Here is an 11,843-nt window from a genome sequence, read left to right as displayed (position 1 = left end):
AAATTTTTTTTCATTTATTATACACCCATATCAGCTCCAGTACTCCATATTATAGTTAATTAAATCAACTTTTATAAGAGTTCTAGATTTTTTAAATAAATAAAATATTAATTAGCATTAGTAGAAATCATCATCTTAATTTATTGTACCTATTATTAATAAAAATATTTGATATTAGTTAAATTCATCAAATAAAAATGAATTTGATTTTTTTATTAGATAAGTGATTAAAATTAATAATTATTATTATCACCCAAAATCTAAAAATATATTTTAAAATAAAAAAATAATTCATATATAATATATTGTGCTGTTATCTAAAAAATATATATTTTTTTAAAATGGTTTAAAAAAAACAGAAAACATATAACTAAATATTAATCGAGTAACATTATTATTAATTTTATAGAATTGAAAATAGAATATTGATTAATTTTTAATATTTATTTCTATATAATGAATATAGTGTACAATCAAATTTAGAAGAAAATTATAATATGTAAGAATTTTCAAATGAATTATAGTTGTTAACTATTAATTTATTAATAAATAATTATAAAATATTTATGTCCCCGAGCGCTAAGGAAATGAAACACCTGCTACACAATATAGAGAAAGTTTTTGATGCACCGGATGCAGATAAACACAAACACAAAAGAAATATATTAAATATTGCAACGACAAAAATGGTAATAAATCTAGAGAACAAGTTTATATACAGACATAAAACAGCAACGCACTTGACTCACAAAGGCCAAAGCTGCAAAACTAGGAAGGGAGATGGAAAACGGCAAGTCCTCCGGCGACAAGTCTTCACTTAAACCGATCCGTTGCAAAGGTTAGTGTAGAGGAAAGGCCCTCTATCTATAAGTGTCGTTAATTGACTAGCGTTGACTTTTATGTTTCTATGGCAGCGGCGGTTTGTAGGAAGGCCGGAGAGCCACTGGTGATGGAAGAAATCTTGGTTGAGCCGCCGCAGCCTTTCGAGGTTCGGATCCGAATCATTTGTACAGCTCTGTGCCACAGTGACATCACCTTCTGGAAACTCCAAGTATTCTCTTTTTTCTTCTCTTCTACGGTTCATGATTTTAGCTATTATTCTCTGTTAACATCTGCTCCTTCTCTTTCGTTAATTTAGATGTTTAAAAAAAAAAATTGTTTCACAAAAATAGACTTTTTGTATTTTCTATGAAAAATTGTGATTTTCAAAAAAATTAATTGATTTTATTAATTTACTTGTGGATAGTAATTATTGAAATTTAAAAATTACAAAAAACTATACATTTATTATAGTGATTTAATATATATTTTTTAATATACGTAAAAACACTAAAAAAATTATTTATGTAAAATAGAGAGAATATTATATATATTACAGTTTACATGAAAAAAGTTTATTTAAAATCATTGAAGACATCAAAAACGGAAAAAATGAATTTACATGATGTTATTTCTTGATAAAATGTTTCAGTATTTCACGATTTTAGGTAGATCCAAAATTAGTTCTCTAACGCATGTATCAGACTCAAGTATTGACCCAATGACCATTGATAGTATTTTTAATTTTTATTGATTAAAATATTATGGGATTAATATATTGTGGTCGTTGGTACTTTACAATCAGAGTTATAACGTTTTGTTATTGGCTGTTTACGCAGGTTCCTCCAGCCTGCTTTCCCAGGATTCTAGGCCACGAAGCAATTGGGTTAGTCTATATCCATCCAAATTTCATCATGTTCTAAACCTTTTAAATATGTTACTGATCGAAAACTTTTTTAATATCTTATTGTGATAATATGTACTACTGCATAAACACATATTTTATGAGCGCTAGATTCAAGCTTTTACGGAAACAATCAAACAAATATATTTGTAATCCTGTTTATGAAAACATATATTCGGTCTTTTCCCAAAAAAATAAAAGTTAGGTCAACTTCTCTTCAAAATAAATTAATATGGGACAAGTAGCAAAAAGAAAATTCTCTATGTCAATCAAATACGATGCTTCATTTCAAACCTCACACGAGAGGTTACAAGTGGCTTTTGGACTTTTAGGGACTGGGGTGCTAACGTTAAGAAACTTTCGTTGACTACGATAAAGATATATAGAGACATCTATTATCGCTATTCAATTAACACAAACATAGATATTTTATTCTTTGAAAATTGTATGGATAGCCAATCATAGATGTTTTTCTGCATGTCTGGCAAGAATAGACAGAAGGTTTTTTTTTTTTTTTTTTTTGGTAAAATAGACAGAAGGTTTTGAATAATCATTGAGACAACTAGACCACTCAACCCAATCAAACAACCCATGTTTTTTAACAAATATACATTCATAATATCCACCAACACTGAACCGATCTTCCTTGACCTCGTACCACCTAGACTTCAACTTCAACCCCAATCACTCCCGTATGTTTACGGATTATATTCCCCAGTTACTCATAATTTCATGTTTAAAAACAGTTATTCAGTCAGACGCACAAAACAACAAATCAGTTTCCATAGGGCTTAATAAGCATGTTGCCAGTATCAGCCAAATATTAAACATGTTACACTTCCCTTAAAGACTTACGTATTGTTTAAGATCACAGCTCCTAAACCAATTGTTGCAAAGTTTTTTGGCTTTTTGGCTACATTTTGACTAAGCTACCTAAACCAATTGTTGCAAAAAAAAATTGTTTTTGAAAAGTTATGCTTGAAAGGGTCTAAAAACGCAACTTTTTTTTTTGAAATGGAACACAATTTTTATTTTAAACAAATTTATGTCGTGGAATTGAAATTTGAATATACAGAGTTGTGGAGAGTGTGGGTGAAAACGTCACCGAAGTAGTAGTAGGAGACACTGTACTGCCAACATTTATGGCAGACTGCGGTGACTGTGTTGACTGCAAATCTCCAAAGAGCAACTTATGCAGCAGACTTCCCTTCAAGGTCTCACCATGGATGCCAAGATACGAAAACTCCAGTAGATTCACTGACCTGAATGGCAACACTCTGTTCCATTTCTTAAATGTCTCGAGCTTCAGTGAATACACTGTTCTTGATGTCGCTCACGTAGTTAAGATCGATTCTTCTATTCCTCCTAGCCGTGCTTGTCTCCTCAGCTGCGGAGTCTCCACTGGTAAGTCAATAAAATTGTAACAAAGATTTGGCACTTGTTTGATTTCTAAGGAAATGCATGGATTTTAATTTAGGTGTTGGTGCTGCTTGGAAGACTGCCCAAGTTGAACAAGGATCAACTGTTGTGATTTTTGGACTTGGTTCTATCGGTCTAGCGGTAAAGTCGCAATTTTCAATAAGTTATTTTAATTTTGAGGTGCTGAGTTTGGTTAAGGTTTGTGCAATTTTAGGTTGCTGAGGGTGCAAGACTTTGTGGTGCCTCTCGAATCATTGGTGTCGATATAAATCCTACAAAATTCGAAGTTGGTTAGTGATATTTTATTTTGTCTATAGCTAGCTACCTTACAAAAATCGTTAAATCATAATTTGTTTTTTTAGTAAATTAATCATAACTGCTATAAAATCATCATCTTTTTGTAGGCCAAAAATTTGGAATAACTGAGTTTGTAAACTCGATGACATGCGAAAACAAGCGTCTGAGCGAGGTAATGATACTTCGCAGTTGCGTCCATGGAAATGGATAAACATCTAAATATTATATGATTGATTTATATCTTTGTGTTTAGGTGATCAATGAGATGACTGGTGGGGGAGCAGATTATTGTTTCGAGTGTGTTGGAAGCAGTTCTTTGGTTCAAGAAGCTTATGCTTGCTGCAGAAAGGTATGATCGCACTGATATACGCCTAGAAACAAATTATAAGGTTCAGAATTTTAATTTTTGGTTGAATCAACGTTTAGGGATGGGGAAAGACGATAACTTTAGGGGTGGACAAGCCAGGTTCAGAAATTTGCTTAAACTCGTCCGATGTTCTTCACAACGGGAAGACTCTAATCGGCTCGTTGTTCGGTGGTTTAAAGGCTAAATCACACATTCCTCTTCTTCTTAAACGCTACATGAGCAAGGAGCTTGAGCTGGATAAATTTGTGACACACGAGATGAAATTTGAGGACATTAATGATGCGTTCCAGCTACTCCTTGACGGGAGATGCATCAGGTGTGTATTGTGGATGGGCTAATGGAGTTTTACCTATTTTCTATCTCTTCGTCTTTTAATAAATTTCATATATGTTACATGTTCAAGTTTTTCTTATCGAAGATCATTTAAAAAGTTGTAACCTTAAGTTTGTATTAATTAAAAAGAGATCTTGCTTAGGTGTCACTTAATTAGGATGACAATTTAGCTTACGTGACAACTTAAGAATCAATTGAAAAAATGTTGGTCTAAAATCCAATTACTAGGAAACATTATATTAACTTAAAATATAAGAAGTGTGTATTTTTTTCCTTAAATAAAAGCTACGGAATTACCTAATATGATTAATATATATAAAAATTAATGATTATGAATAATAAAGATTTGATAAAAAAATTTGCATCCTTCCTCATTTTTGTTTACTTTTATATTATTAAAAGAAATTAAACAATCACATTAAATATAAAATAATAAAAAAATAGATTTTATATATATTATATTTTGAAAATTTTGTGATTAATGACTTAATTTTTTTGTTATAACAAGATACAAATGATCATACAATCGTATTTATTTGAATTCTTATTTAATAGATATTCATATTAAATAATATATATATATATCGTTTAAATTAAAATATGTACCATTTAAAAATACATAAATATACTTTTGAAATTTGCATTGAAAGAGTATTGAGACCTTAATATTTTAATTTTGAAATTTGTCTAGAACCGATAACCATCATCATTTTCTTAAATGGACCTAGAACAGTTAAGAATGTACATAGTAAAATGTTGTTTGGTTTAAAAATTGTTGCATACCCAAAATCAATATGAACCATCATCATTTTTGTTTTAAATTTTGTCGCAATAAAAATATAAGATTGGGCAAAAAATCTGAATCCATAAAAACCGAACCAAGGCTGATCCAAAGAATAGTACTGAACTTTAACTAAAATTGGTTAGATATCCGAATGGGTTCAAAATTTTGGTATCTAGAGAACCGGAACCGAACCCGATCCAAACCATAATATTTTAGGTATCCGAATATATCCGAACAAGATTTATATACTTAAATATATTAATTATTTTCAAATTTAATATCTAAAAGAATATACAAAATATATAAGACGTTTTTAAGTTGTCCAAAATACTTGGAAATATATAAAAATAGTTATAAGTACATGTTTAAAATAGCTAAGTAATACTTAAAATACCTAAAATACTTAAAATATCTATTGATTTTCGATCCAAATATTTAGGCATACATAATTCAAATTTATATGTTATATATTATTTTTATTTTTAGATTTTGAAAAATTAAAAATATATATGAACTTTAATTTTTGAAAAAGATTTAAATAGGTTATCCGAACCAAACTGCAAAAATCCAAACCAAACCAAACCCAACCCTCAAGTATCCGAATCGATCAATGTCCATTTCTAATCAAATGTAAAGAAAAAAGAGTTATTGATAACAAAATGTATATTTTTTATAATATTTAAATATATTGTATTTAAAAAAAATCATCCCGCACAAGGCACGGGTTATCATCTAGTGGTTTGTTATAAAACATAGTCCAAAGAATAAATATAAGCAAGGCTATAAAGCAAGTATAAAAAAGTTTTAACGATTTATAATAAAGAGAAGGAAGCGCTTATTCCCTTTATTCAATGGTGTTAAAACGGACCCGCTGAACAAGAAAAGTTTTGGGTCATAGATCAATATGGTTCGGCCAAATTTAGTTGGGTTCAACCGGACTCAATTTAATGATATTTTGTAATTAACATACATATTCTTTATAAAAACTCGATCATATCAAATAAAATGTTTCAATAACTATAATTTTTGAGAAAACGTACAAATAAACTGAAAATATAATAAAACTATAAAAGTGATTATAAAGTTCAAATCTAATGTCAATACGGAAAAGCACATTTAAACTTCATATCCGAGGTCTTCATCACTCCAAATATACAGCTAAAAGTGTATTCTTTATAAAGTTTATCTTCTATCTCCAAAAAATCAAGTTCTCTTTCTTTTTCCATGATTATCATATGATATTTTTGTAGCCGATCTGTGTTTGGATTTGGTGAAAGTTAAATCTCCTGATCATTCTCTTCCATTGTTAAGTACACAGCGAAAAGGTGAAGCTTAAATCACAAGAAAAAATGATCATGTAAATTAAGATATTATTTGCTCTTGGACTGAGAAACAATAATAAGTACAATACTTTGTTATTTTATTCAAATTTCAGTGTTTTAATTATTAAAGTCTTCAACACAAGTGATCATGGAATAAATTGTTCTTTTATTCAAATTTCATGAACTTTAGTGTTTCAATTATTAAAGTCTTTAACAAAAACAATACTTTGACGTGAAGATTTATGGTTGTCAGTCTTGTGATTTGTTAGTTGTAGAGACGCCAAAAGAAGAAGACGAGTTACGGAATTGCTTTACTAATCTTTCACAAACCCTATTTCTTACTTAATAAGAAGAAAAGTTAATTGTCTTATTAACCAAATTTTGGTTTACATACGAACTTGGGTTTGGCTGGTCCGGTCGCAGATATCCATGTTTCCAGGTTTTTAACATTTTACTACATGTCTTTAACAGTTCAATTCATGTTTTTAATCGGTTCAACTTTTTTTTTGAGTTTTGTTACTAACTTAACTCGGATTGGTATTGGATTTACGGTTTAACCCGGTCTAACCGCCGATGTGGTCCGAATTTATAAACACTACCTTTATTGTATTGCAAAGATACAGTATTTCTAAAGCTATGCCAGACTTAAGACTTAACTAGTTTTACCGCTACCACCTGCAAACACAACGTTTGTGGTGTAACGCCCTCGGTCATGCCTAGCTAGGACCAGGCGGACGTCTTATGGATGAGTGTAGTCGGGGTTGAGGACGAACCATGGACCCGTATAGTCCATAGGCGTAATCATTAGGTGGATGATAAGCTTGGGTAGTTTCCTCGACCTAAAACCAAGTACCCGAGTAGCTCAGATTAGTGTAGGGTAGTTTAGACAGCTGAGGGTAGCTCAGTGTAATGCAGTCAGCTCAGAACAGGTAGATGACCAGCTCGACGACCATCTCGGAGAGCTCAACTAGCTGAGGCGGTTGGGTTAGGTATTGACAGTAGTGGGCTGTCCAGACCGGGTTCAGTGTGGTCCGTTGGGCAGTGGTCGGGTGGTGCGAGGTTTGGGATAGGTTGGCTCGGTTTAGTTTAAGGTGGGGTCAGCCTAGGTGGCCACTGGGGTAGAGGTACGATTGTAAGAGTTGCGGGTGAAGGGTCACGACTCCTTGGACGAAGGGTCGTGATGCCTGGCCTGATGGGTTGTGTTGTTGGCCGAACGGTTGCAATGCTTAGACCAAAGGGTCGTAATGCTTGGACCGAATGGTCGCACGCTTGAGCTGGAAGATTGCAATGGTTGAGGCCAAAGGACACAAGGGTTAGGGCGAATGGACATAACCCTTGCCCTTGGTGCCCCATCACCCAACAGCCCCTTCCCCTACATATATGCCATTGCCACTCTCCTCTTGGCATAAGTTACTTTTTCCCAGACCTAAAACCAAGTTCCCGAGTAGCTCAGATTGGTGTAGGGTAGTTTAGACAGCTGAGGTTAGCTCAGTGTAATGTAGTCAGCTCGGAACAGCTAGATGACCAGCTCGACGACCATCTCGGAGAGCTCAACTAGCTGAGGCGGTTGGGTTAGGTAGTGACTGTGACACCCCCGAACCGTTTTAGGCATAGGTCGAACCACCGGCCAACAATCAAACAAGAACATGACCGACGGCCCGACCATCTACCAAGGTTCGGGAGCGCTACAAGACGGGTTAACGGGCAATCCAGCCAAAGTCACAAAAAGTGCAATTTGTAACTAGGCCACTCCGCCCACTAACATGTCCCGTCAGACCAAATCCTAAGGCTTCTCAACCCGTACCCCAACCTGACGTTGTGTTAGCTCGGACGAGCTAATATCAGAACAACAAGGCATTTGCACAAAACATTTGCTTTATTTATTTTATATATTGTATGGTTCGAAACACACAACAAGCGGTGGCATGCCAAGAAAGCGAAAGTGCATGCTTATAGTCTGAAACGCTTTAACCAAAAAGATGCAAATCTACACCAGCCAGCCTAGCCTCCCGCGACCTCTACAAGCTCGCTACTTGTCACCTGAAACAACAACGAGTGAGGAGTGAGTAATCTAGCATTACTCAGCGAGTTACAATCCCCAACTAACAAATACAACCCCTCGCTATCTCACCCCAAACAATCTAAAGCGAGAGGTTCACCTAATAGCACAATTCAATAACATAAGCAATATCAGAAATACGCAGCGGTAAACGATTGCAAGATAACTAGCATTATGCTAATATATATAATACGAAATATATATAACAAACTCGGGCCCTGGTGACGTTATGTTCCTCCTTCACTATCGGCAATATCCTATCTTCCTACCACAAAGGCCAGAAGAAGGAACTTTCAACCGACCGCAGCCCCCTGTCCTTCGGGTCACCGCGCAACAGTCCACAGTCCTTCGGGTCACTGCCACATTACACCGTCGTGTAATCACTCAGCCACAGGCCATGACCCCGTCTATCTAAGTCTTCCCGATCCAGTGAATAAGGGGTTTCTTTGAACCCGCCGGGTACGAGGTCTGAAGGAACACTAACTCACCCCAATATGCCTAGCATTGTGGGTTACACAAATGCTATCGGCCAATATATGATTAATACTAAACCCGGTAAAAATAACACAAGGTTCCTAGTATTAATCTCCACACAATCAACACATTGCACCTCAAACATGCCTAGCATTGTGGGTTACACAAATGCTATATGGCCAATATATGATTAATACTAAACCCGGTAAAAATAACACAAGGTTCCTAGTATTAATCGCAAATTAACACAATCCATCATATTCCAGAATCTAGCATAAAGACTAATTCCATAATACCTAACTATCCACAACTTAGCGATATCATCTAAGAATTCCGCATTCACTAACTAGCCAATCAACCTAACCATTAGCATGCTACTACGGTTCTCAAGCAATAACAAGCATGCCATCAATTCAATCACCATAACCTCAATTATTAACTAGTCAAACCGCTACTCAGTTAGACCCGGCTTCCTGCCATGATCCAAATTCCAAGTAACGGGATCCTACATGAAAACAACTCAGCAATCAATTGATTATAACTCACAGTTTTTGGTTGCCCGTGGCCTTGACCCCAAACCCGACTTTTGCGATCCGAACCCTTTCTCGACCTTCTCAAGTAGACACACGTCTAGACTGGTCTTGAACTGGTCTTCACTAGAACTGATTTCTCTTCACTTGAACAGAACCTTCTCCAGGTGCTGACTCAAAATCGGCATAGTAACTGTTCTCGAAAACTGCCTAAATCGTTCGAAAACTATCGAAACTCGATATTTCTTTCATTGCTTTCTCTCTCACGTTTTGAACTGGCTTTGATGTGTTATGGATGTGTTCAAATGAGAGGGGGTTTGTAGGCTATTTATAGGAATCAGAAACAAATTAGAAACAAGCCGTGTGGCAGCCCGTGTGTCGCTTCGCATGGCTCCGGACGCATGCGCGGCGACACCTCGTGCTCCACATGGCTGGTTGCATGACCTGCTCACATGGAAAGTGGCACCACACCCTCTACCTGTCTGGATGCATGGACTGGCTCCATGCAAGGAGACACCACGTCCTCCACATGTCTGGCTGCATGGCCTGGTCGCATGCATCGCAACACCTCGTGCTCCACATGTCTACTTGCATGTACAGGTTTCATGTACTGCAACACCTCATGCTTTCCTTGAAACACATACTCCCAGGAGCTTGCCACCACGTCCTGAACACACACACATCTAGCCACCTCGAGCTTCTCGGTCAATTGTCCGATATCGACATTCCGGTGAATTTTTGTCCCGCGATCAATTCCAAATATTTTTCGACGACCTTTCTGATGATCTGAGTATTTTTAATAAACTCCACTTGGACTCTGATCTTAAGGAAAAATATTTCCCGAGCTTTCGGCTTCTTTGAAAAATTTCATAATACCGAAATTTAGGGTTTTTCGCCCAATTTCTGGTCTTCCTGTTGTGCTTCCAAAAGTGTCATGCTTCAAAAGTCCTTTGAGTCAATCTACCACATTGTGTAACCATTGTCTAGTGGCATACATGACTCATGGTTCAGACAAGAACAATCTGATCGTCCGCGACTCGACCACCCAAAAGATACTCGACCTGCTTTTTTTTTTAATGGGTTTCTACAGTGACAGTAGTGGGCGGTCCGGACCGGGTCCAGTGTGGTATGTTGGGCAGTGCTCGGGTGGTGCGAGGTTTGGGCTAGGTTTGCTCGGTTTAGTTTAGGGTGGGGTTGGCCTAGGTGGAGACTGGGGTAGAGGTACAATGGTAAGAGGTGCGGGTGAAGGGTCACGACTCCTTGGACGAAGGGTCGTGATGCCTGGGCTGACGGGTTGTGTTGTTTGGTCGAACGGTTGCAATGCTTAGACTAAAGGGTCGCAAGGCTTGGACCGAATGGTCGTAAGCTTAAGCTGGAAGATTGCAATGGTTGAGGCCAAAGGACACAAGGGTTAAGGCGAATGAACAGAACCCTTGCCCTTGGTGCCCCATCGCCCAACAGCCCCTTCCCCTATATATATGCCATCCCCACTCTCCTCTTGGCATAAGTTACGTTTTCCCAAATCACCTTAAAATAGAGAGAGAGAGATAGAGAGAGAGTGAGAGAGAGAGAGAGCGAGAGAGAGAAAGAGAGAGAGTTTGCATGAGAGGGAGACGTCAAACCGGAAAAGGGTTGAGGTTGAGAGGTTGATCAGGTTAGGCGAGTACTCGGATGGTCCAACGAGGCTGTTCGGTGAGACGATTGGTCGGAATTAGAAAATAACTGAAAGGGTTCCTTTAGTGTTTGTACTTTCTCTTCTTCTTCTTTTCTCTTTGATTGGCTAAGGTAAGTGCGTTAACGTAGGATTAGGACCAAAGTTCTATGACTGGCCGGTTCATGGTCAGGTCCTTTGGGTCCGATTAGGATTGTGTGGTTGGATTGGTTGAGTGTTTCGTGATCGATACTTGTGGCGTTGAGTCCGCATGTATGTAGATTACTAAAAACGGCTATATGCCTATAAGACCCTAAGTATGGTGGTATGCTTGGTCATGGCTAAAGGGCCGATCGTTTGCAATAGTTTCTAGGCGAATGGTCGAGGCAACCGACGGATAGGAAGAACTCGCCAAGGCCTTTCCCTTGGGAGTGAACCATGCCTAGCGGACCTAGACCATGAGGGCATGTGTCGATTGTTATAGTTTGGGTCCATGAGGGTTTTGGCGATTAAAAGACTTAGGATTAGGGTTTCCAGACTAACCGTGTAGATGGAATGATTCACCTCACTAAGCAATGTTTTAGATTGCTTATGCCTCATTGATGTGGCAGGTGGTAAGGATGGTCCGGGTTGACGCAAGGCAGGCGGCCTATGGGTTTGAGTGGTTCGAGTCATTTAGGTCTAGTATTGTATAGGATTGATATGATTATACTTGAACTACAATATATCAAATCTATGATGATATACACAATGCGGCCATATAGCTTTCTTTGCTTCCACGTATTTGATTGAGTAGTTAAGGGAGTCATGGTTAGAACCTCACTTGAATATTACATTTAAACGGGATAAGAACTTAAAATGAATTCAATCATACCGGAGTCGCC

The 11,843-nt window shown here is 36.9% G+C and overlaps 1 protein-coding gene across 1 annotated transcript; it reads left to right on the top strand.

The window, feature by feature from the left end:
- The first annotated feature begins 583 nt into the window (after positions 1–583).
- On the top strand, positions 584–4,280 carry LOC106381258 (alcohol dehydrogenase-like 7). Its single transcript, XM_013821147.3, has 9 exons — positions 584–838; positions 915–1,051; positions 1,659–1,705; positions 2,799–3,127; positions 3,201–3,283; positions 3,357–3,432; positions 3,547–3,611; positions 3,693–3,788; positions 3,866–4,280. The coding sequence occupies exons 1-9, from the start codon at positions 781–783 to the stop codon at positions 4,142–4,144; spliced, it is 1,170 nt and encodes a 389-aa protein (XP_013676601.1). The 5' UTR covers positions 584–780; the 3' UTR covers positions 4,145–4,280.
- The last annotated feature ends 7,563 nt before the right edge of the window (positions 4,281–11,843 follow it).

This window comes from Brassica napus, chromosome C7, assembly GCF_020379485.1.
Source record: "Brassica napus cultivar Da-Ae chromosome C7, Da-Ae, whole genome shotgun sequence".
Classification (NCBI taxonomy): Eukaryota; Viridiplantae; Streptophyta; class Magnoliopsida; order Brassicales; family Brassicaceae; genus Brassica; species Brassica napus.
Note: the sequence above shows the minus strand (reverse complement) of the source record. Positions and strands in the feature narration are given on the sequence as shown.

Coding starts and splice junctions, on each gene's coding strand:
- LOC106381258 (XM_013821147.3), top strand. CDS start 781: ATGGAAAACGGCAAGTCCTCCGGCGACAAGTCTTCACTTAAACCGATC. Junction 1,052..1,658: donor TCACCTTCTGGAAACTCCAA/GTATTCTCTTTT, acceptor CTGTTTACGCAG/GTTCCTCCAGCCTGCTTTCC. Junction 3,433..3,546: donor TCCTACAAAATTCGAAGTTG/GTTAGTGATATT, acceptor ATCTTTTTGTAG/GCCAAAAATTTGGAATAACT.